This window comes from Cucurbita pepo, chromosome LG08 (assembly GCF_002806865.2).
Source record: "Cucurbita pepo subsp. pepo cultivar mu-cu-16 chromosome LG08, ASM280686v2, whole genome shotgun sequence".
Taxonomy (NCBI): Eukaryota; Viridiplantae; Streptophyta; class Magnoliopsida; order Cucurbitales; family Cucurbitaceae; genus Cucurbita; species Cucurbita pepo.
The window spans coordinates 7,445,866-7,470,444 of NC_036645.1; the positions used below are offsets into that span (position 1 = coordinate 7,445,866).

General features: G+C 37.5%; 4 protein-coding genes across 8 annotated transcripts; 2 read left to right on the forward strand and 2 right to left on the reverse strand.

Moving 5' to 3' along the window:
• Window positions 1–2,766: 2,766 nt before the first annotated feature.
• On the forward strand, window positions 2,767–8,136 carry LOC111800091 (E3 ubiquitin-protein ligase RHF2A-like). 3 transcript variants are annotated; one of them, XR_002815964.1, is made up of 9 exons: window positions 2,767–3,041; window positions 3,309–3,449; window positions 3,612–3,658; window positions 3,963–4,025; window positions 4,114–4,222; window positions 4,306–4,685; window positions 4,767–4,874; window positions 4,981–5,319; window positions 7,812–8,136. XR_002815964.1 is itself a non-coding variant. In XM_023683673.1 (8 exons), exons 2-8 carry the CDS (start codon window positions 3,318–3,320, stop codon window positions 5,261–5,263), a joined length of 1,122 nt encoding a protein of 373 aa, XP_023539441.1. In that variant the 5' UTR covers window positions 2,767–3,041; window positions 3,309–3,317; the 3' UTR covers window positions 5,264–5,460. The 3 variants fall into 3 exon arrangements, 1 of the variants encoding a protein (XP_023539441.1); XR_002815963.1 differs by having other exon boundaries at window positions 2,768–3,041; window positions 7,815–8,136; XM_023683673.1 differs by lacking the exon at window positions 7,812–8,136 and having other exon boundaries at window positions 4,981–5,460.
• An 802-nt stretch (window positions 8,137–8,938) lies between these two features.
• On the forward strand, window positions 8,939–11,548 carry LOC111801173 (fasciclin-like arabinogalactan protein 17). Its single transcript, XM_023685170.1, has 2 exons — window positions 8,939–10,491; window positions 11,445–11,548. Exons 1-2 carry the CDS (start codon window positions 9,174–9,176, stop codon window positions 11,516–11,518), a joined length of 1,392 nt encoding a protein of 463 aa, XP_023540938.1. The 5' UTR covers window positions 8,939–9,173; the 3' UTR covers window positions 11,519–11,548.
• Window positions 11,549–12,548: 1,000 nt separating this feature from the next.
• Window positions 12,549–16,546, reverse strand: LOC111800491 (protein WVD2-like 4). Of its 3 annotated transcripts, none has more exons than XM_023684205.1 (9): window positions 16,445–16,546; window positions 15,133–15,354; window positions 14,319–14,675; window positions 14,174–14,232; window positions 14,010–14,087; window positions 13,820–13,901; window positions 13,659–13,730; window positions 13,421–13,528; window positions 12,549–13,207 (listed from the first exon to the last, which is right to left on the reverse strand). In XM_023684205.1, exons 1-9 carry the CDS (start codon window positions 16,445–16,447, stop codon window positions 12,797–12,799), a joined length of 1,392 nt encoding a protein of 463 aa, XP_023539973.1. In that variant the 5' UTR covers window positions 16,448–16,546; the 3' UTR covers window positions 12,549–12,796. The 3 variants fall into 3 exon arrangements, with proteins under 3 accessions (XP_023539973.1, XP_023539975.1, XP_023539974.1); XM_023684207.1 differs by lacking the exon at window positions 16,445–16,546 and adding an exon at window positions 15,660–16,170; XM_023684206.1 differs by having other exon boundaries at window positions 12,653–13,207; window positions 16,193–16,511.
• Window positions 16,547–20,099: 3,553 nt separating this feature from the next.
• Window positions 20,100–23,947, reverse strand: LOC111799795 (calcium-dependent protein kinase 26-like). The gene is made up of 7 exons (XM_023683274.1): window positions 22,384–23,947; window positions 22,138–22,281; window positions 21,841–21,993; window positions 21,047–21,162; window positions 20,797–20,964; window positions 20,478–20,702; window positions 20,100–20,371 (listed from the first exon to the last, which is right to left on the reverse strand). The coding sequence occupies exons 1-7, from the start codon at window positions 23,360–23,362 to the stop codon at window positions 20,246–20,248; spliced, it is 1,911 nt and encodes a 636-aa protein (XP_023539042.1). The 5' UTR covers window positions 23,363–23,947; the 3' UTR covers window positions 20,100–20,245.
• Between the last annotated feature and the right edge of the window lie 632 nt (window positions 23,948–24,579).

Here is a 24,579-nt window from a genome sequence, read left to right on the forward strand (position 1 = left end):
CGATGGTAGCCTCGACGCGCTACACTATCCCACGTTAGGCCTAACTCGATGGTAGCCTCGACGCGCTACACTATCCCACGTTAGGCCTAACTCGATGGTAGCCTCGACGCGCTACACTATCCCACGTTAGGCCTAACTCGATGGTAGCCTCGACGCGCTACACTATCCCACGTTAGGCCTAACTCGATGGTAGCCTCGACGCGCTACACTATCCACGTTAGGCCAAACTCGATGGTAGCCTCGACGCGCTACACTATCCACGTTAGGCCAAACTCGATGGTAGCCTCGACGCGCTACACTATCCACCTTAGGCCTTACTCGATGGTAGCCTCGACGTGCTACACTATCTACCTTAGGCCTTACTCAACGATACCTGAACTATTATCACTTGTTAGGACGTTGCTAGCGTTAAGGGCGTAATCAATGATATATGAGGTGTAGACTTTGGTGATACTATCACACTACTATTGGGCCTGAGATAGACTTTCTATATATGAGGTGTAGACTTTGGTGATACTATCACACTACTATTGGGCCTGAGATAGACTTTCTTGGTTGTCTTTACTGTGGAAGTCTACTAGGTTTTTAGAGACATTTAAGGTAAGCCGTTTAATTCTCATTTTGGAACGTGACTAAAAAGACAAAATAACAATAAACACGGTAAATGTTCACGCGAATTAAAGTCAAAATCATAAACGAAAATATTACAAAATAGGTTCTGTAAAATACATACTAAACGATCCATCGGGTTGACACCTCTATGTGACAACGTAGCTCCCATGCACTCTACCACCTCGACGAGTAGCATCACTCACCGGTAAAAAAATGTAGGAATTGGTGAGTATAAAAATACTCCGTAAGGGCTCTCGTAGCATCCTTAACCTAGTAGGTTACCACCTTCTTTATTTTCTTCTCATCTCAATTATCTCACAAAGACTTGCCATGGTAAGGAAGAAAGGGGAAACAAACACACTTGGATAGCGCATAATTACGAGGAGTTGTGTGCTACATTTGGGAATGATGAATCGCTCCGAAAAGGAGTGGGAACGATGATTTACTCACAATGAGGTCTCTGGTTCAAGTCCAAGATGGTCTAGCTACACCAAGGAAGGTCGGAGCGGGAACGATGATTTACTCACAATGAGGTCTCTGGTTCAAGTCCAAGATGGTCTAGCTACACCAAGGAAGTATGAGGTCTCTAGTTCAAGTCCAAGATGGTCTAGCTACACCAAGGAAGGAAATAAATAAAATAATAGAATAATCATCCGATTCCTTCATATAAACTGTATATAGCTTCCAAACCATTAAGATAGAAGAAGTGACAACTAGTTGCATCTTTTATAGTACATAAAGATATGATTCTAGGATTGTCTATAAATGTTGAATTGTACTCATTCACATGATTTTATGGACATGACATTACGTGACAATAATTGATATGACAATAAATAAATAAATCTATATATATATATATATATATATTATACAATATATTTACAAATAAATAAAAAAGGAATATTATATTATAATAGATTTTTTTTTGTTATATATTAATTAAAGATTCTTAAAAGAAATATAAAATAATGATATTCAACAACTAATAATTAATTTTAAAATAATTTGAAAAACTATAAACATAATTTATTAATTTAAGTAAGATGTTAGTCGGTAAAGCACACTTTTAATTAAGATTTATAACTTAAATTAAATATACATTGAAAAATGACATCTAAAACTAATTTTCAAAAGAGAATAAAAAATAAAAAAATAATTTATAAAATTAAATAAAAGTAAAATAAATATATTTATATATAATTTATCATAAATAAAAAAAACTAATTATAAAATTGGATTAATTTAGTTTAAATAATTCAATTCATAAAATTTTAATTTATTTGAACCCAATTTCAAACTCCACGGATTTAAATTTTTTTGAACACCTAAAATATAAAATTTTAAAATGAAATAAATAAATAAAAATAGCACTTTTTGTTTAATTAATTTATTTTCTTCTATTTTTTCCTTAAGCATTTATGCCTAGTTTTTATTTATTTTTTATTCATTTTGTCAAAACATAGCGTTTAAAAATATGCAATAATTATTTAAATTATTTGATTGATATTTCAAATGACAAAGAGTAAATTATAAATTACATTATTTTTATTTTTATTTTATTTTTCAATAAAATAATTTATAAAAGCAGTGATATAAAATGTATTAAATTTACAGGTAAATAATTATTTTATTGATGAGTATCTATTTAATATATTAAAATTCAAAATTAAATCACTTGCTATTTTTGTTTTGATATTATATTAATGACATTTAATTATATTCATCAAACATAATTTTATATATGGTAAAACAAAATAAAAAAAATCCACATAAATTTTAATATAATCAAAATTATTTTTTATATATACCAAATCAATTATTTTAATCTATAAAAATCAATCACTCTAAATATGTAAACTTTATTTCAAATATTTATAATAAAGATTATATTTTTATTGTGTTAATCTGTAGAATTAGGGTTGTTTTGAGGTTTTTGATTTTGGGATTGGATAATTGTAATCAATTATGGAAGTGGGTGTGAAGGATGAGACTTTTGAGGTTCTCTCTAATGCTTTGTTGGTGGGTTTGTTTTCCAACACACAAAAAGATCTTTAATGGAAGAAAGAAAAAAAAAAAAAAAAAAAAAAAAAAAAAAAAAAATNAAAAAAAAAAGTAAAACAAAAACAAGAGAGAGAGAAAGGGAATAGAGGTTAAAGCAATAACAATCAATACCCATTATTAAAGGTGAAGGGGCATTTGTCTTGTGCCTTGCTTTTATCCTTTTTTTTCTCTCCGATTATCATTTTTCTTCTTTCTTCCTTGGTGGATTCTGGGGTTATTAAGATTTGGTGATATGTTTCCCTAGCAGAGATTGATTTTCTCTGGAACAGGGGAATTTCTGAAGCTCGATCCGATACGTTTTATGGGTTTTTTTCGTTGAATTTCTTCAACCCATCTTCTGGGAATTTCCCAATTGTTTAATCGAGGTAAACCCATAAGTTATTATGCACGATTCTCTGATGTGATGTGATGCGATGCGATGATCTTTAATCTTTTCCCGCTTTTTAATTTCAAAATTTCATCGAGACATTCATAGAAATCGAGTCTTGTTCTAGTTGGTGAAATCGGATTTATGTTATTTGATCAAGGAGAAGTCGTGAATCGTGATGGATTTGATCGGATTTGATCGGATTTGGATTGTGTGTTCTTGTGTAAATTAGGGTTAAATTGATTGTGGTGTTGATGAGTTTTAGGTTTTGGAGATGGAGGAAGAGAAGGATTCTGAGAATCGTTTGACATCGGCTGCTGCGTTTGTGGAAGGGGGAATTCAAGAAGCTTGTGATGATGCTTGCAGCATATGCCTTGAGGATTTTTGTGAAAGTGATCCTTCTACGGTACAATGATTGAGTCATTTATATCTTTATTGATTGTACCTTCCTTCCTTTTTTCTTGATGCAAAAAGTGGGGAAAAAAGAGTGAAAATGCTCACTTATTTCCACAGTGATTGTATGAATATGAACATGAACATTCCATTACTTATGATTTTTGTCTTGTAGGTTACTGCTTGCAAGCATGAGTTTCACCTCCAATGCATCCTTGAGTGGTATGATATAAGTGTTGCTCTCTTCTAAATTGTTACTGTTTATCATATGCACCTGGCTAGCAACTCCTGTTGAGTTTGGTTGTTCTGTTTATCCGAGTTACAATCGTTCTTGTTTCATGGATTTGGGAATCTTTTGTTAGATGTATTGTGAGTTAATGTGTGATGCATTTGGAACTTTGTTCTTGTGTTCTTGAGAAGTGACTTAATCTGATTGTTCTGTTACCTGTGATTGTGGATAATATTGTCCGTTGGGACTGGCAACGTAGGCATACTTGTGATATTGAATTGCTCGTTTGATATGCAGGTGCCAGAGAAGTTCTCAATGTCCTATGTGTTGGCAATCTATCAGCCTGAAGGACCCGACCAGGTTCGGTTTTTTACTTCCATGTGATGCATCTGCTGTTTTGTGGGTTTTGAATGTTATGGCGTTTGTTTACTTGTTTATGTTTTGGCAGTCAAGAATTGTTGGAGGCGGTTGAACGAGAGAGGAATATAAGGGTCACTCCAGTGAGGAATACTGCTGTGTTTCATCATCCAGCTATTGGCAATTTTGAGTTGCAACATGTTCGTTTCTCTTCTTGCCTTTTTACTTGTTCGAGTTTTGAAGATATTGGAATTGTCGAAGATGATGTTTTCTTCTAATGCAGCTACCACTGGGTGTTACTAATGCCGAGCTTGAAGAGCGAATAATCCAGCACCTGGCTGCAGCTGCTGCAATGGGGAGGGCACACCATATGGGTCGAAGAGAAGTGCAGAGGAGTCAATCGTCATCTCATGGACGTCCTCACTTCTTGGTTTTCTCCACTCATCCCGGTGGACCTCCGTCTGAGAATGTTTCAGCCTCCGAAGGGGGCACTGAGCCAGCAGGGATTACTATGGCTAGCCCCTCTAGCCCACGGACACCTCGTGGGGATGAACCATCACAGCACATTGCACAGTTTCAGTCCATTCAGACTGACCAAATTTCTCGCTCAGCATCTGGATCCAACTTTTCAACCAATCGGCGAGGAGCTTCATCTAGCGTTCGGTATACAATTGTCTCAAACGATCTTGATATGACTTCTTTGTTGCAAGCATTTACTTATTAATAGTGATTCTTCATTCACAGAATCTCCACTAGTGATTCTCCATCTTCAAATCTGGATAGAGCTGGGCCTTCTGAATTTCAGTCATTTTCTGAATCTCTTAAATCAAGACTTAATGCAGCGTCCACAAGGTATGTGTGTTTTAAATTCTTGATGGATATGAACTCACACACATTACACACATAATGAAGTCACAACATTATAATTAGCTGTTCTGAGAGCTTTCTGGTTCTAAAGGTACAAAGAATCAATTTCGAAGAGTACAAGAGGATGGAAGGAGCGGCTATTCTCACGCAACTCTTCCATGTCTGAACTTGGTTCCGAAGTTCGAAGAGAAGTAAATGCAGGAATTGCCAGTGTATCACGTATGATGCAACGTCTTGAAACCAGAGATGATGGTGTTACAAATCAAGATTCTAATGAGCCGGGTGGCCACGTTAGAAGAGAGAGCAGCCCAGAGAACTCTTTAAACGACAAAAGTGCTACAGCTTCTTGTGCTGCAACGTCTGCCGAGCGTTAAATCATTACGTATTAATTTTGGCAAATGCATCTGTCGTCAGCATCTTATTTCTTAAGGTGAGTAACTAAACACTATACCATTTATTAGCCTGCCAGTTTGGATACATATGAGTTCCTCTTAATTTTTGCATCTTTTTGGTGTCTGATGCCAGTTGGTTTGGTGCACCTTATACACACTGCTATCAGTTTGTTGTTTAAAAAGAAACATAAACTCACATGAGAAAGAAAGTCGTGATAGCGACACGGATCTGGGAGAAAAACGAAAATATCATGGGATAATCAACAATCGAAGGGATTCATTAAAATGAATCGAGGTGGTTGGAAAATCACCTCTTCCATCTTTCATCATAGTAGGGCATTCCCCATTTGGAGCTAAACTAAACGAAAAGTGACTTCTCGAAAGGATGTGATTTTTATCCTTGTCTTATATGACAGACCACCATTGTTTGCCCGAGCCCGTAGATCACCTACTATAGACAAGTCAATGGCGTTATTCTGCCACGAGCAACTGTCCATCCTAACCTTCTTAGCGACTTTTAACCTTCTCGAACATGGCAAAGAGAATGGGGGTGTGGGAGTGGAAGTAGCAAGAAGGAATTAAGATTAACGAAAGAATATATTGGAAGATTTCAAACATCAATACTACTATGACAAGAGTTCGAGAAACCGTGCTAAGGGACTTCGATAGGTATCCTTATAGGCAAGGTTCTTCTAGGATGTAAGTTTTACAACCGGATCTGTTGGATCAAGAAAGCGTATAAACAATTTAAGCTCCTTTAACGCAATGATCATCGAACACCTTAGAAAAACTTTTGTAATGAGATGATTTTCAAACTCAATGCTGCAACCACCTAGCCAAGAGAGCAAAAAAAAATTCAGTTTCATTTATGATCTTGAAATCTTCAGTCTAGAACACCTTAGAAAAGTTCTCAAATGTGATGATTTTCAAACTCTTTGTAATGAGATGTTTCTTTAAACATCTTATTGATTCATGTTCATCTGTTGTTTTCCATTTAGTTGATGTTCAACATTTATACTATAATTTGTTATCTGACGTTGTCAATATAGGTTAGTAGAAGCTAAAGTTTCATTTTGTTTTTTGTCATGCTTAAACAAATTTACAATAGTTAGACCAAGAACCTTGAAGCAAGATTGTATCATGTATGCATTGTCACATGAAGTTTTGGACAGCTAAGAGGTCATGACATTAATACTCGTTCAGGTCATTTGTTGGTATTTCTGGGCTATTAGTGGGTAATAACTTAGTAATAACTTCTTAGACTGTAAGATCTCACATTGATTGGAGAGAGGAACGAGTGTCAGTGTGGACGCTGGGCCCTTGAAGTGAGGTGGATTGTGAGATCCCACATCGGTTGGAGATGGGAACGAAACATTCTTTATAAGGGTGTGGAAACCTCTCTATCTAGCAGACGCGTTTTAAAAATCTTGATGGGAAGCTCCAAAGAGAGTCCAAAGAAGATAATATCCACTAACGTTGGGCTTGGACAGTTACAAATGGTACCAGAGCCAACATTGGGCGGTGTGCCAGCAAGGACGTTGGGACCCGAGGGGGGAGGGTGGATTGTGAGATCCCACATCGATTGGAGAGAAGAACGAGTGCTAGCGAAGACGCTAGGTCCCCGAAAGAGGGTGGATTGTGAGATCTCACGTCGGTTGGAGAGGGGAACGAGACATTCTTTATAATTGGTGTGGAAACCTCTCTATCTAGCAGACGCGTTTTAAAAATCTTGAGGGGAAGCCCGAAAGAGAGTCCAAAGAGGATAATATCCACTAACGGTGGGCTTGGATAGTTATAAATGGTATCAGAGCCAGATATCGAATGGTGTGCCAGTGAAGACTTTAGGCTTTGTAGGGGTATGGATTGTGAGATCCCCACCTCGGTTGGAGAGGGAAACGAAGCATTCCCTATAAGGGTGTAGAAACCTCTCCCTAGTACCTGCGTTTTAGAAACCTTAAGAGAACCCGACAGGGAAAGCTCAAAAAGAACTATATCGGCTAGCGAACTAAAGACTCCGAAAAGAATTCAAAAGGGCAGTAAAAAAGAAAAGAAAAGCAGAAGGTAGTAGCCCACTGCAAAAGGAGCACAAAATGGGGACGCCCTAAAATTATGGAAAAGTTCTCCAGTTATTATCTTTAAGAATCATTAGCCATAGGGAAGTGTGAAAGTGAAAGCTAGCCAATAGTAAACATGATGTTAATCCTCCATTGAAGGCACCTTACTCGAACTAGGTCTATTCTATAGTTTGTATAATTGTGTCCTTGTTTTCTATCACACGTGTGAGATCCCACATCGGTTAGAGAGGCGAACGAAGCATCATTCCTTATAATAAGGGTGTGGAAACCTCTCCCTAGCAAACACGTTAGGAAAACTTGAAAGGGAAAACCCAAGCCTGCTAGCGGTGGGCAAGCGAAGAACTTATAATTACTCAACTAGTTAAGACAGCTTACTTGGAACTACGGGTTTTTCTAACGTTGTTGATTATATGAGCTTCTCCATTTTCGGTCTGATGTGAAGATGAATTATGAAGCAGGTGAAACTATATATATATATTCTCCAGAGGTGATATGCTGAGGAACAGATGCGTTTGCAGACAAAAAGGGTTGAAGAATTCCATGTTGTTGATTGTTGTCTGAACTGGAAAAGAACAGAAAAAAAAAAAAAAAAAAAAAAAAAACCCAATAAGGAAGAAGAAAGAGAGGGGAGGGAGATTGGGAGAAAAGCTTACCATCTGGACATCTTGTATCTAACTTTTTCTATACACAAAAACACATTAAGAAAAACTATGTCTCGATGGGTTTTACCCTTTTCGAATTGAATTTTATTTGAATGTTCATATTAAAAAGTGTTTCCAATGTTCCAACTTATGTTCGATTCATCTCGGTTATAGTCATTTTGATCGTTTTCTCCCTCGAGTAATGATTCTTTCATAGCTGATGCTCGTGTGCAAACAGAACAAGTGTTACCTTTATCAGTCGTGTCTCAATCCCAATGCTACTGATCATCGCTTTGGTAAGCTATCTCTATTCCATTATTTTTGTTCCGAAAAAGAAAAAAAAAAAAATGAAAAAATCTTTTAATTTGAGGATTTGTAAGATATTTGTTTGAATATTTAGATTTTGAGGTTGGTTGGTGAGCATTCAGAAAGATATCTTTATGTCTCAATATCAATTATTTTTTGGGTACACTCGACTTCATGTGAATGTCCTTATTGTCCTCTTCTCATTTAGTCTCGACTGGAACAACGTACCTACCAAATAGACTGACATCACCGACAATAAAAGTAACAAATATGCTAATAAACCAGCATGTAAATAATTAATGACATTCTTTTATCGTAGAATTATTATTATTAATAAGGCCTTTTTAATCTCGTATAATTTTGATTGAATTATAAGCTTATTTGAATTTGATTGAGATTTTTTATTAATTGAATTAATTTATAGTAAATCAAATTAATTATTAATTTTAAATATTATTTTTATATCTATATATTTTATTATTTAAATTGAGGGGTAAATTTTAATTAAAATATTTAAAAAGTAACTGTTTTATAAAATAAAATATAATTTTATTAAAAACAAAAATTTAAATTAAATTAAAAAAGAATGTATAATAAAGAACCCAGTGACACCCTTTATAAGAGGGCGGTGAGCAGGCAGTGTGTGTCAGTGTCAATACCGCGTGGGTCCGGAAGGCGCCAGCCTGTTGTTTCGCCGTCAACAGCCTTCTTCTTCCTCCGCCCTCTTCTCTCTCGTCGTCCTCCATTGTTACTTCCTCTCTGTCCCCACTCCCAACTCCCTCTCTCTCGCCGACACCGACAGTTTCCCCTCCAAATATTTCCCGCTCTCTTCCACTTCCATTTCCATTTCCCCTTTCGTCTCTGAGCGCCATGGATTCCTCCTCCAATGGCGTCTCTACTCTCTTCCTCTTTCTTTCCCTCCTCTCCCTTTCACCTCTCTCCTCCGCCGCCTTCCGCCGTGATCCGCCTCCCAAATTCTCCTCCTCCTCCTCCGCCGCTCCCCAGATCAACTCCAACTCCATCCTCGTCGCCCTTCTCGACTCCCACTACATTGAATTTGCAGAGCTTGTTGACAAAGCTCTCTTGCTCCAAACCCTAGAGAACGCCGTTGGGAACCATAATCTCACCATTTTTGCTCCCACGAATCAAGCTCTTGAGCGCGAGTTCGACCCTGAGTTTAAGAGGTTTTTGCTTGAGCCGAGGAATTTGAAATCGCTTCAGACGCTTTTGATGTCCCACATTGTTCCCATTAGGGTTGCCTCGAATCATTGGCCCGACGATCGTTCTTCACCGGTTCGACATTGGTCTTTGGGGAATTCGTATTTGCATTTGGGGAACTCCGTTTCCGGGAAGCGATTTGTTGATTCGGCTGAGATTATTCGCCCCGATCACGTTGTTCGTCCCGATGGAGTGATCCACGGAATCGAACGGTTATTGATTCCCCGTTCTGTGCAAGAGGATTTCAACCGGCGGAGGAATTTGCAGTCGATTTCCGCCGTTTTGCCTGAAGGTGCACCGGAAGTCGATCCACGTACTCATCGCTTGAAGAAGCCGTCGCCGCCTATCCCTGCTGGAGCGCCGCCCGTTTTAACAATCTACGATGCTTTAGCTCCTGGCCCTTCTCTCGCTCCTGCACCGGCCCCCGGCCCCGGTGGACACCACCACCATTTCGACGGAGAGCGGCAGGTGAAGGATTTCATCCAAACGCTGCTACATTACGGCGGCTACAACGAGATGGCTGACATTTTAGTGAATTTGACATCTCTAGCCACAGAGATGGGGAGATTAGTCTCCGAAGGGTACGTTCTAACAGTTCTCGCCCCGAACGACGAAGCAATGGCAAAGCTGACGGTCGATCAGCTGAGCGAACCAGGGGCGCCGGAGCAGATCATGTACTACCATGTGATACCGGAGTATCAAACGGAGGAAAGTATGTACAATGCAGTTCGGCGATTTGGGAAAGTAAAGTACCAAACGCTCCGGCTGCCACACGCGGTGGCAGCGCAGGAGGCGGACGGGTCGGTGAAATTCGGTCAAGGTGAAGGCTCTGCTTATCTGTTCGACCCTGATATATACACAGATGGTCGGATTTCTGTGCAGGGAATTGATGGAGTTCTGTTTCCATTGGAGGAAAAAGCTGAGAAGAAATCAAATTCAGCTATCAAAGTTGCCACTAAACCAAGAAGAGGTATATCTTCTTCTTCTTCTTCTTCTTCCATTCACTTTTAATTTATGCATTAGAGACATAGAAATTGATTTAGAACGGTTTAATATTTTACGAGTTACCTCGACAACTAGTTGTAGGATTAGGAGGTTGTCCATTAAGGTGCATGCAAATTGGCCCGATAACTTAAAGATGGTAGAAAAGAACTGTGGTAAAAGGCTAGGCTTTCCCTCGAGGTTTTAAAACGCATCTACTAGTGAGATTTTTTCACACCGTTATGAAAAATGATTTGTTCCCCTCTCCAATGTGAGACCTCGACAACTAGTTGTAGGATTAGGAAGTTGTCCATTAAGGTGCATGCAAATTGGCCCGATAACTTAAAGATGGTAGAAAAGAGCTGTGGTAAAAGGCTAGGCTTTCCCTCGAGGTTTTAAAACGCATCTACTAGTGAGATTTTTTCACACCGTTATGAAAAATGATTTGTTCCCCTCTCCAATGTGAGACCTCGACAACTAGTTGTAGGATTAGGAAGTTGTCCATTAAGGTGCATGCAAATTGGCCCGATAACTTAAAGATGGTAGAAAAGAGCTATGGTAACAGAGGCTAGGCTTTCCCTCAAGGTTTTAAAACGCATCTACTAGTGAGATTTTTTCACACCATTATAAAAAATGATTTGTACTCCTCTCCAATGTGACATCTCACAATGATATCAGACCCAGACACTAGGCGTTAGCTCCTAAGGGAGTGGATTGTGATATTCCAGGTCGGTTGGAGGGGAGAATGAATCAGTCCTTGTGAATGCATCTACCTAGTAGCCACGTTAAAAGTAGACAATATCTACTAGCGATGGACTTGAGTTAGATCTTGATCATTATAGTCGAGAAGGCGGAATCTGGGTGAACCAATTCCGTTGTTCTCGATGGAGACGAGTTTAGTGTTGTTCCGACTCAATATTTTTGTTCTTCTACGAATTGCAGGGAAGCTGATGGAACTTACATGTAGTATGGTTGGAGCCTTAGGGCAGGACTCTCATTTCCCATCATGCCAATGACAAATAAACCTCTCAACTTTACACCCAAAACAAGAATAATCATTTACACCAGTGGTAAGTTTCAATTTATTTTAAAAACTTGATTAAAGAGAAGGGATTAAATTGAAACTTTTTAAAAGAATAGGGACTAAATTAAAAATACACTCAATTATTTAGCTATTTTTTTTTTTTAAAGAATATGTTCTAAAAGATAATAATAATAAATAAATAAATAGTTTTATAAAAAGGGTTTGACAATCTGTATTTGTGATGATGCAGATATGAAATGGACTGGAAAGATGATTGGGGAGCAAGAAAATGTAGAAATTTTCTCGGGAAAATCCGCAGAGGATAATTTGAGTTTTATTTATTTATTTATTTATTTAGGAGTACTATGTAATTACATATATATATATTTTTTTTTCCTTTTTAATTTTTGGGTTGATATTTTTCTGTTCATTATTATTAATGTATGTTTTATTCACTGCCAATGTTTGCAACGAAAATATTTTTTTGTAAAAAATTATGTATTTTTCTTTATTTTCTTTCCATGGATGCCTCAATTTCTTCAAATACCCAACTTAAATACTTACAAAAATATCCCATTTCTCATATTTTTCTCTTCTTTGGGTAGAAGTTTGGTTCGATTTTTTTTGGTGTCGTAGGGGAGGGATTGACCTTTTTAATGCATATTCAGTCGTACAGGCATATTCAATCGTGCTAGTCCAAGGAGGGAGTTTGTTTTACCCAACTCTCTTTTTGATAACAAGGTAGAACCCTCCCGGAGGGTGAGTTAGGGCCTAATATGAGGCCGAAAGGCATAGTTGATGGGCAACAGGTGAATATTCCTATACTATCCCTGGTTGGTCTCGAGGGACGGAGGAGGCTAGATTAGCCGAAAGATGGTTATACCCTCTCAATCTAATATTTCATTCATCAATCACGTTGCTTTTAAAAGTTTTTGAAACTAAGTAGTAGCATTTTCATTAATGCAAGAAAAAAGAAAAACGAGGGAAGTAAGAGTACTTGTGAACCTTTAAACAAAGGCAAAGGGCAAAGAACATATGCCATTATAAATGGCATCAATTCATAAAGAGCATAATCTATATATCTATATATCTATATTTATATCTAACAAGAACTTGATGAAGAAAAAAAACAAATGGAGAGACAAATACTTATGTTGCAAATTTATAATTTTGACGTAAAAAAGTTTTAAACATTCTATTCACAATACTTACCATAAAAAATTCAAACCTCTAAATCTGATGTCTTGGAAGTGAGAACTTTTGAGTGTTCTTAGCCTCCAACAGAAATTTCAGCTGCCATGATCTCTGGTGAGGCTGCGGTTGTTGGTTCCTCTTTCTTGGGAGGACCCGAGTCATTTGATTCGAGACGGTCAATGGGCTGGACATCCTGCTGTTTTGTCATCCCTGCAACGACAGGATTCGAGTGCTGTCTTTCGGGTTTGTTGATCTTTGGCTTTGGCTTGATGGAAGCTCCTTCGGTATCGTTTGGCTGGAGCTTGGTCTGAGGCTTCTTAGCTGGCTTCTTCAAACTAACATTTTCTTTATCGGATTTAGCCTGGAACGCCTTCGGTGAATTGCTCGGTTCACTGTTTTGGCCTGGACTGTGAACGGAGGTGCCCACTTCAGTAGCCAAGCTCTTATTTCTACCCAGTTTGGGAGATATTGGACGGGTGGTTGGTATCTATGCAAATCAACACAAATATGGTTCATATAATCCAAATCGCAGAAGAACAGAAGAACATGTGTTTATCAAACTGAATTCATACAGAATGCCACTGAAAAACAGTCCATTGTGTGTGGCCAGTCACAACAAAAACGAACCACGTCGGCATTTATCAATTAATTTGGATCCTTAAGTGCCCAGTCTGATAGTATCGACAAATAATTCACTAACCTTCTTTAGATCAGGCTTTGGAGGAGGTTCCTTGTAGAAATTTGGCATTGGTGTTGCTTTAAATGTCATACTCTTTCTCAGCTGCTTAATCTCTGCTTGCTGGCTTTCCTGCAAGGTATTTGAGGCAGAAAATGAGTCAAGTCCTTGTAAAAGTTACAACAGGACAAGGTGGGGGGCGGTCCGGGGGAGGGGAGGGCGGTGAAGTGCTATCGTGGTTCAAATGTGCTATCTGTAATACCTTAGATTTAGCCTGCATATTAGTTATCTCAACTTCCTTTGCCTGGATTTTCTCTTCTAATTTCAAAAAGAACTGCCATTGAAGAATTGAAAAATGTAACGTTTTCTGCAGGTAAAACAACATACAAACAAGCCATGAAGAAAACATAAGTCCATCCAAACCTCCTTCCTTTTCTCAGCACGTTCATCCAACCTGAAAGCAAAACCAGGACAACTGTTTCTCCTTGCATGTGGAGTGGCACTTCTGTTGGTAATAAAAAGTATTACTTCAGTATGTTATTATGAATCCAAACTACAACAAACAGAAATACACAAGTATTATTAATAGCAGCCTCGAGAACGAGAAGCGTACGAAGAAGTGGAGTGAGCATCATCATCCTCTGAAGGGGGAACTGTTGTTTTCCCTGGTTTGGGTTTCTGTTCAGCAGATCTGCAATTGAACACAACTGGGTGTTAACAGATTGCCCTTTTCATAGGAAAATTGTCACACTTTCACGGTCGAGTGCATTGGCTTACACAGCAGATTCCGACAGAGGCAAATCGCTAGTCGAATTCACCATAGCATTTTTCATAGGCTGGTTAGAGACAAAATTATAGTATAGTTAGTTAAATGAAGCTGGAGAAGCAGAAGACTAATTTGAAAGGAAAAGTAATATCTTACAACAGAGGAGCAATGGCCAGAAATTGATGCCAATGATGATCTTTGGGCACTATTGCCAGTGTTTTTATTTACTCCCTTAGAGATCACTCTGTTTAATGGATTCTTCAATTGAGAACCGTCAGACATTTGGGTCCTTGATTTAATACCATTTTCCCCTGTGCGCTTGGTGGCTGTTTTAACTGGATATTTGTCAATGCTTTTGTCCATTACATCGCTACCACCCCCTCTTGCAGGAAATGAAAGGCTCTGAGAGAGGGCTCGCCTGTTTGGACGAGGAGACTGCGCAAGGCCTGTTAAACTTGGTTTCTCCTTAGCCAGTTTGTTCTTCTTTGAAGAACCTACTGCTGTTCCAGGTTCCTGGAGTGAACTAGAAATTTATTAGGAATCCAAAGTATAACCGCCTAAGCCCACCGCTAGCAGATATTGTCCTCTTTGGACTTTTCCTTTCGGACTTCTCCTCAAGGTTTTTGAAACGTGTCTGCTAGGAAGAGGTTTCCACACCCTTATAAGGAATGTTTTGTTCTCCTCTCCAACCGACGTGGGATCTCATAACCCACCCCCTTGGAGGCCCAACGTCCTCGTTGACACTCCGTTTGCTATCTAGTTTTGATACCATTTGTAACAGCTCAAGCCCACTGCTAGCAGATACTGTCCTCTTTAGGCTCCCTTTCGGACGTCCCCTCAAAGTTTTTAAAACGCATCTGCTAAGGAGAGGTTTCTACATCCTTATAAGAAATATTTTGTTCTCACACAAATAGTCATAACCATTTATATCTGATGACCTATCAATGACAGAATAGCCCAATGAAAATACCTTCGAAGCTTTTACACTTTTACTCTTGGGAACAGTCGCAGTGGCTTGTATCTTAGTTTTGGAAGAACTAATATGTTCGGTTTCTGCCATTGGTTCTAAAATCTCATTCAGAGCAGGAGCTTTTTGACCACTGTCGTCGACAATCTCACCCTCATTTGTCAAAACCACAGCTGAATTATCCACTTGTGGCATCTCAATAACTCCATTTTCAGATTCCATCACCTGATAAGTGAAAAGATCCTTAGCAACATCAATTGAGAAGATGTTATAAGAACCCAAGTGCAGATAAAAGAAATCTAAGATGAACTCCAATCGAAATTGGCTTAAAGATAAGAACAAAGGTGGAAAAAGAAAGCTATATTCCGTGATGCCTATAGGACAACGTGACAAATGAAGTATTGCAACGCCTAGACTACCAGAAGAACACCAAAAAGGCAAGCTATAAGTTTAGCATGAATGAGGCTTGCAGCATATATGCAAGATTACAGATCCCTTAACAAGACAATTTGAAAAGGTTGAATGACCACCTGATGAATACGAGATGAGTGAATGCCCCTTTGATTTTTACAAAACCTTTGGAGAAATTACCCCAAAAACATATGGTTCTAACTTGAAAAAGGTATTCCCATCATATCAAGCTCCATGGTGACGACAGTACATTCCAAAAACTGACAGCCCAAAAAGCTTAACATTACTATATCCGACATGATTCAAAGGCCTCAAAACTATACAAAGAAAACAATTAGCCTCCATGTGCAAATATTTACTCTCGGATACACTTGTCTCTCCTCATCTATGATTCTGACATCTTTTATCACAACCAAACAGAGGAGTCACAAAACAATTATTCTATGCGGACTTTCATCAAACAGGTGGAGGGCAATGAAGACGAAAGCAGAAATGAGAACGAAAACAATAAACCCACATCAAGAAACACAAAACTCATCAATTCATTCACCAAATTAACACAAACAGAACCAGAAAATCAACAGAAAATTTCCAGAAATAACAAAAACCCAAAACCCAATTGATTGAAGGAAGAAACACAAAAAAAGCTTACAAAATCAATAAGAACCCGTCCCAATACGAATTGGGTATGGGGATTTTGGGATTCTCTTGAATTTAAACAGAAGAAGCAAAGAACAGAGACTCAAATCCCAATAAGGATCAGAGAATTCAAAGACAAAATTATGGAAAAGATTGAATGGAAATTCAGGATGGGAGACTGAAAGAGAGCAAGAGTAGAAAAGCAGATCGAAAGCGGTTTAGATTAGAAAGCACTTGAATGGTTGTAGTGATTGAGAGAATTCACCATGAAAGCTACAGAAGGTTGGTGACAATGGTGTGTATGATGAGAGATAAAGACAGAGTGCAGAGAAAGTTGGTACAGGAAACTACAAAGGATTATTTATTTAATTTTTTTTTTTTTTTTCTCTCTATGAAAATGGATAGAAAAAAATGGGAAATTCTAAAATGACCAAAAAGCCATTTTGTTCTTCAAAACCTTTGAACAGTGGGAGAGATGCCAAGTGGTTTGGGAGATGCTTTCAAGAATGTTGTCAATTACAACAATTTAAACTTTGCATTTCAGTCCCTAACTTTTAGGATAATTCTATTTTAGTTTCTAACTACTTTTCTTTTGCATTTTAGTCCTTAACTTCTAGGATAATTCTACTTTAATTTCTAACTATTTCTTATTCTTTTGCATTTTAATCCCTAATTTTTTTGGGTAATTCTACTTTAATTTCTAATTATTTCTTATTTTTTTGCATATTAGTCCCTAACTTTTAGGTTAATTCTACTTTAATTTCTAACTATTTTTTATTTTTTTCATTTTAATCCCTAACTTTTAGGATAATTCTACTTTAATTTCTAACTCTTTCTTATTTTTTTTTGCATTTTAGTCCCTAACTTTTAGGGTAATTCTACTTTATTTTCCAACTATTTTTATTTATTTATTTATTTATTTTATTTAGTTGAATGCTGTGAATATATTTGAAAATGTCTTAAACTAAATTATTAATTTGATAGGATAAAAGGAATATATATATATATATATATATATATATATATATATATAGTCACATCCAAAGATTCATTCTTATCAACATTGAGAGGATTTTCTTTTAAGAGAGCGGAAGAAAATCAAAACCGCAACAAAAAGATGGTTCCCTATGCATTTCATTCTTTTTGGAAGGGAGCAAAAAAGAAGTATCCCGCTCATACTCAAATAACGTTATTGCCAACGTGCAGCCCGCGACCTCCTTTAGTCTTCTAATGAAAAATTCGTGACGTTAAAGATAAAACCCAAATAACTTGAACGGGTAAACAGAAGAAAAAATTATCAAAACCAATTCATTAAAGGTTTTTTTTTTTTGCTAGCGTGACGAAAAGGAAGGAAAAGCGTTTTCGGCTCAAGAATTTCCCCACACGGAGTGAGTAGATGACCGAGAAAGAAAGGCTCCACATTCTCCAAGTGGTTGATCTTAGCCGTCAAGAAGCTCTAGAGAGAAAAAAAAAAATCTACATTAATTAAGATCGAACAAATTAAATTAAATTAAATTAATTATTTTCGTCATGTTTGGTTAGAAAAATATTTAAAAATTATCGATAAAATCAAAATTAAATTGTGATCACTTATTAAAATAGTTTGATAATCATAAGTTTTTTAAAATTGTATATATGTTTTCCAAACGTTTTTATTCAGTAAAATTCCAAAAATAAAATATATTTTTTTAAATAAACTAATTTCATTTTTAAAAATTTAGTTAAATTAAAAAATAAAAATAAAGAAATGAATCGATTAGTCATATCATTAGACATAAGATTACATTTATATTTAAAAGGATGTGTTACATCTACACTTGTTTAAGCTCCTTGAAATTAGCATAATTATTTATTAATACCCTTCATTTTCTTTTGCTTACCCCATTAATTAAAGTTTTATTTATATATTTATTATTTTAACCATCAAAAATCAAACTTTGATGATGACAATACCCAATTACAACGACGGATTGATTTGACTGCTGCTAATCCTCTCGAAAAAAGGGATTGTTTGGGAACGTGTTGTCGGTTCATGTCGTAAAAGTCCTACAACGTCCCAAAATCAGAGGAAGAAGTAGAGAGACCATTGATTTGTTGAGCGTGAGATCCCACATCTCTTAAAAAGAGGAACGAAACATTCCTTATAAAGGTGTGGAAAACCTCTTCTCAGTAGACGCGTTTTAAAATCGTGAAGCTAACAGTGATATATAACGGGTTAAAACAAATAATATCTACTTAGAGCGTTAAATTTTTATGAACTAGGGGCAAAGTAGTTTACCAAAAGAGAAAGGAGGGCAAAAGAGTAATTTAATAAATCAGCCAATGATTGAAGCCAACAAGAGAAGAAAAAAACTATTTGAGAACGTGGGGAAAGAGACTGTATGTTGGGGAGTCACAGCAGGGACCCACATGATGTAGCTGACGTGGCAGGATCGAGCAACGTGATTGGTCTCCACGTTAGGAGATGGAGGTGGCGCCCAATCACTTAGTCCAACTGAGCATGAGCTGTCACAACGTGCGGGGAAGATTGAAGGAATGGAATCGTGGATTTGAGCGAGAGAATCCTAGCCGTCCATTTTGTGGGCCCAAACGTATTCTCACGTTTTTTTCTCTCAAATATGGGATTTTGTGGGTGGTGCGTTGCATTCAAACCCCGTTCCCTGGAATTTTCCATTTTTATGCCCTTTTTATATTAAAAAAATTTATTTATTTAATTAAATTTTTTGATTTTTTTTTTAATCGGATCTGTTAGATATAAAATTGAAAGTTAAGAGATGCCCGAGCCCCGAGCCCTCCTAGACCCTATGCACATCCACCCGTAGAGCCATCGTGCTAGCATGAGTGCTTACCCTTGATCTTCTCGACTTTTAAACTTTGAACCCTAATATTCCTAATATTTTATTTTTGTCTATATTTTCATCTAAATCCATGTGAAATAACTTTGTGAAGCTTAAATAGTTACGTTTTTGTGTATGAAAAAGGCAAGTACATGAACCTCGTAGAAAATCATTCCCTTAATAATTTTGATGGGACATTATATTATTTAATCATTATAAAAATTTAATTCTAATATACTTTTTTTTAGTAGAAATTAAATTGTTACGAGTTATCTAAAGTTTGAAGACTAAATTGTTATAATTTAAAAGTACAATTATAACGATATAAAATGAAATTCAAGGATTAAATTGTTAATAATTTCTTGAAAGTGTAAGGACTAAAAGTGTAATCGTCCAATCCCACTGTCAACCGATGTCCTATTTAGGTTTTACCTTTGTGGTTTCTCTCAAGGTTTTTAAAATGCTTTTCCACATCCTTACAAAAAATGTCTCGTTCTCCTCCCCAACCGATGTCGGATTTGTGGTTTCTCTCAAGGTTTTTAAAATGCTTTTCCACATCCTTACAAAGAATGTCTCGTTCTCCTCCCCAACCGATGTCGGATCTAACAATCCACTTGCTTCAGGGACCAGCCTCGTTCTCCTCCCCAACTGATGTGGGATCTAACAATCCACTCGCTTCAGGGACCAGCGTTCTTGCTGGCACTCGTTCCTCTCTCTAACCGATGTGAGATCTAACAATCTACCCCTTCAAAGACCAGTGTTCTCACTGACACTCGTTCCTCTCTCCAATCGATGTGAGATCTAACAATCCACTCCCTTCAGGGACTAGCGTTCTCACTGGCACTCGTTCCTCTCTCCAACCGATGTGAGATCTAACAATCCACCCCCTTCAGGGACTAGGGTTCTCACTGGCACTCGTATCTCTCTCCAATCGATGTGAGATCTCATAAAAAGTGTGGTTAAACTTGACTATTAAGTTCTATTATAAGAGAAATGACATCGTAGAGGAAACTTGTTACGAACACTTATAACGAAGCTATATATATATATACACACACACATATAGATATATGTTTTGGCTGACATAAATAATGAGTCAAGCTCTAAAAGAAGCAGATAATTTACATTTTACTTATCAAAACCAAGCAATAGTTAAACCTTGTACAGATTTTATACAGTCACAAGAAAGAATTTGTGAGAGAAAGAGAGGGAAAATTTCTCCTGATTTGCTAACAAACAGGAAGTGCCTCCCTAAAACCAATGCTAAAGTTAGTACTCTGTTGACCCTTCTTCCCCAAATCACCATTTCCCTTCTGCATCATCGCCACGAACTCGTTGTAATCGATACGACCGTCCTGGATAACGAGTTATAGTGATCGTTTAGATGAACACAATGTTTCTAGTTGTAGTAGTTGTAAGAGTGAAAAGTATGTCAAGAAAAGAAATGAAGTAGATGCTTACATTGTCCTGATCGACTTCTCCGATCATCTCTTCCAAGTGAATGCTTTCGATGCCGAAATCTTCGCAGGCTTTTTGAAGTTCGTCTTGCGTGATATAACCGCTCCCGTCCTTGTCGAAGTATTGGAAAGCTGCAAAGAGATGATCTTCTCTCTCAGCTTTGTTCAAATGAAGTGTTGCTGCTATGAACTCTCCATAGTCAATGCAGCCATTGTTGTCAAAATCAGCCTGCGTTTCGAAATAAGTAGCGTTTCGTTAGAGAGATACGTATGAGCTAATCGAGTCGAACGAACACAACATTTGAATTGTTTTTAGAACTTACAGCTTGCATAAGATCTTTTATCTCAGTCTCATTCAGATTTGCTCCAAATCTGTTGAGTCCATCCTTGAGCTCTTCGGCCGTAATTTGGCCGCTGTTGTCGGTATCGATCATCTTAAACATTTCCTTCAACCCGGCGATCTCTTCTTCGGAGAGGCTCTCAGCAATGACCTGAAAGAAGGAGAAGCACAAAAACAGGTTCAAGTGAGACAAATTCCATTTTCAGTTTAGGTTGAGAAACCAAAAGACTTACTCTCAAAGCCATTTTCTTGAGCTTGTTCATTGCAGAAAACTGTTTCAAACGACTCAAGACTGCAGAATCAAGAGGTTTATCTGGAGCCACTCCATCAACCTGAAGCCAGGGATGGCCTGGAAAACCGAAACCGACACCGTTAATGCTCGGACCAAATGTACTATCAGAACTAACTGTGTGCTGTTTGAGAATGATGTTACAAGAATTGTTCTCAAGACCGAAAACATGTTTGGATAATGACTTTTTAAAGTCGATTTAGATAAGAGTTGTTCTTCTAATTATCCATTGACCAAGCTTGGATTCTCCAAGTGTTCTTCAAGAACAACAAAAACACACAGCAGATAAAATTCCCAGCCTACAAAATCTCCGATCAAACTAAAAGGGTGTGCATGAGAAATGATGTGAGATCCCACGTCGGTTGGAGAAGCGAACAAAGCATTCTTTATAAGAGTGTGGAAACCTCTCCCTAGAAAACACGTTTTAAAACCGTGAGGTTAATGGCGATACGTAACGGGTCAAAGCGGACAATATCTGCTAGTGGTGGGCTTGGGCTATTACAAATGACACTTGGACTGAAAAACGAATGGATATATCGATTATCGAACCTCGATCAGACCTATTTAATGTTTACATTCCTCATTAAAAAGTGGTTTTTATCTAAAATTTTGCACTTAAACCGGGAAGAACTTCTTCCATATCTGTTTAGGAGCCAAGAGAGGTCCTCCATGCCTGATCTCTACACTTGGAATATCAATATTAGAATTTTTATGAACCATCACAAAGTAGAAACTTACATAGAACTTCATGAGCGGAGAGCCGCTCTTTCGGGTTTCTAACGAGCATCCTCCTTACCAAATCTTTGGCACTGTCAGAAATACTTGGCCAGGGATCTAACGTGAAGTCGAGATCTCCGTGCAAAACTTCGTCAAATATCTCTTGCTCGGTTTCTGTTTCGAAATCGCGTGAAGGAAGAACGAAAACGAATATAGTGATCAGAACATCATATATATATATATGGAATTGGATTTGGCAAGTGATAACCATGATGCATACATTAATCAGGTGCAATTGCTAGATATCTGTGTTTTTACCTGCCCAAAATGGCGGCACCCCGCTTAAAAGTATGTAAAGCATCACACCAGCACTCCAAACATCAGCTTCTGGGCCATATAGTTTGCACAGAACATCTGGTGCCACATAGTAAGGACTCCCAACCACATCCCTAAATACTTCCCCTGTAAAATCATCAGAGCACCAAATTAAACATGCTCCTGTTGTGAATTGGATCATAAGAAAACAGACAACCCGAAATCGATTCGTACTAGTTTCTAGTATACCTGGCTTGAAGAAGACAGACAACCCGAAATCGATAGCTTTCAAGGGCGAGTCCTCGCGTCCATCAACAAAAAGAAAATTCTCAGGTTTGAGGTCACGGTGCATGACACCAAGAGAATGGCAAGCTTCTATTACCCCTACAATGGTTCTTGCAAGATCAGCTGCCTGTCTTTCAGTGTAATGCCCGAGCTTAACAATCCGATCGAAAAGCTCGCCGCCTTCGCACAGTTCCATGACGACATGTACAGAAACAGCATCTTCATAAGCTCCTTTAATAGAAACAACGTTGGGAATACCAATTAAATGATGCATTATCTGAATCTCTCTCCGCACATCCTCGACGTCTTCTATCGTCGCCAACTTCCTTTTCGCTATCGATTTACAGGCATACTCTTTCCCAGTCGACTTCTCAACGCAAAGAAAAGTCGTCCCAAACTGGCCATGTCCAAGTTTCCTTCCCAAGCTGTAATACTCCCTTAGATGACCAGTTTTTGTTTGCAAAACTGACTCAACCTGCAAACCTGCACTCACTATTTTCTTCGTCTTCTTCTCCTTCATCAAATCTTCAGAAACATTATTACTACCATTACCATCTGATTCCTTTGGCTTTCCCGATTTAACCGGAGATTCAACGCGTCGCTTCTGTTCATCATAGCTTGATGGTTGTTCAGCTGGTTTGATCAATTCTTCCTCAGACAACAAAGGCTCTACAGGGTTGATGATGATCAATTCTTCCTTGGGGTTTAATTCTGCCGCTGCATTATCCTCCCATTCCAATGGTTTGGCCCTATCATCAACAATCTTCACTGGTTCAGGGGGAGTATTTTGAACTACTTGATTAGGGTTAGGGTTAGGGTTAGGGTTTTTAGCCCTCTTTTTTTTAGTATGAGAAGAAACCATACCCGCTCGAGACCACCAAATCGCTTGAGTAATCGAACACAAAATCCCATCCTTCCTCGACCCAATACATTTATTACCCATCTGAATAAGCCGATTCTACTCGAATATCCGTTCTAAAATCTCAGAAAACAAGCACCGTAAAATCGCCCAAATCCGTCATCCATGGCGTTTCCCCCAAAATGGGGAACAGAATAAGAAAATCAACAACACAATAATGCAGGCAAAACGAAAGATAATGCTGAAGAACACGATCATGAACACCCAACGTGAAGAACAAGAAAACAGAGCAGATACAAAATCCGTATAGGGCAATGAATCTTCGAATCGATAAACAACAAAAATCATAGAAAACCCCCACAGAAATTAACTCAATCCGCACGAAATTCAAACCCCGACCCACTGAAACATTATTCAAACAGAAATTTCAACGATTCCCTACAGAACATCAACGGCTTGATCAGGAAAAAGCAGGGGCGAACAAATTGAAGAAGAAGAATAAGGATAGAGAGAGAGAAAGAGAGAGAACCAAAAATCGTTGAAGAACAGGGAAATTTTTAAGCGCAAATTTAGGGGTTTGATTTCGTGGGAATTTTCCCTATATATATTCACTTGGCGAATCCAAATGAAAAACAGGATAACAATTGAAACGAAAGCGAAGCAGGGATAGAAGAGAGAGAAAGAATTTACCGGTTTTTCTGTTATGATTTGAGTTTCTTTAAAAACATTTTTTTTTTAAATATTTAAAATTAATAAATAAATAAAAACGCGTTAAAAATATATTGCAATTTGATTGGATAGCATCTTTCTGCCGTTGGATTCTAAGTGGACCGCTATGATCTATTTTTCAAAATTCTAAATTAAGAAAAAAGGAAAATTATATTTTATATTTTGTTTCATATAGTAATATAATTTTTAATTTTGTTTTAAAATAAAAAATAACAATTTATAAAATCTATTTAGTGAAATTTGTATAATTTTATATTTATGGAAAAACATTGCAAGAAATTATTATCCAAATTAATACAATATTAAATGCAAATTTCTATGCGACCCAATCAAATAAAAATTAATATACGATAATATCATACATATGGTCAAAAACTTGGAAATTTCAAATATAGAAAAAATAAATTTCGATAATAGAGGTGTTCAAATGACTCGAGAATCTGATCAACCCGATCCAAATCATAAAAGTTAGGTTGGGTTAGATTTTTTTTTTTTTTTTTTTCCGATTTGGGTTGAGTTGAATTTTTGGAAAGCAAAAATATGATCCGTTAATGTTTGATATTTGAGTTGAT

Excerpts from the sequence above, each read along its gene's own strand:
- LOC111800091 (XM_023683673.1), top strand. The coding sequence starts at position 3,318 with ATGGAGGAAGAGAAGGATTCTGAGAATCGTTTGACATCGGCTGCTGCG. Across the intron at positions 3,659-3,962 it reads CTCCAATGCATCCTTGAGTG|GTGCCAGAGAAGTTCTCAAT; the intron begins GTATGATATAAG and ends TTTGATATGCAG. Across the intron at positions 4,686-4,766 it reads GGAGCTTCATCTAGCGTTCG|AATCTCCACTAGTGATTCTC; the intron begins GTATACAATTGT and ends CTTCATTCACAG.
- LOC111800491 (XM_023684205.1), bottom strand. Across the intron at positions 14,233-14,318 it reads CTGGCCATTGCTCCTCTGTT|CCTATGAAAAATGCTATGGT; the intron begins GTAAGATATTAC and ends GTCTCTAACCAG. Across the intron at positions 13,529-13,658 it reads ATATGCAGGCTAAATCTAAG|GAAAGCCAGCAAGCAGAGAT; the intron begins GTATTACAGATA and ends AATACCTTGCAG.
- LOC111799795 (XM_023683274.1), bottom strand. The coding sequence starts at position 23,362 with ATGGGTAATAAATGTATTGGGTCGAGGAAGGATGGGATTTTGTGTTCG. Across the intron at positions 20,703-20,796 it reads TAAAAGATCTTATGCAAGCT|GCTGATTTTGACAACAATGG; the intron begins GTAAGTTCTAAA and ends TTCGAAACGCAG. Across the intron at positions 20,372-20,477 it reads GAGAAGTCGATCAGGACAAT|GACGGTCGTATCGATTACAA; the intron begins GTAAGCATCTAC and ends CTCGTTATCCAG.
- LOC111801173 (XM_023685170.1), top strand. The coding sequence starts at position 9,174 with ATGGATTCCTCCTCCAATGGCGTCTCTACTCTCTTCCTCTTTCTTTCC. Across the intron at positions 10,492-11,444 it reads TGCCACTAAACCAAGAAGAG|GGAAGCTGATGGAACTTACA; the intron begins GTATATCTTCTT and ends TACGAATTGCAG.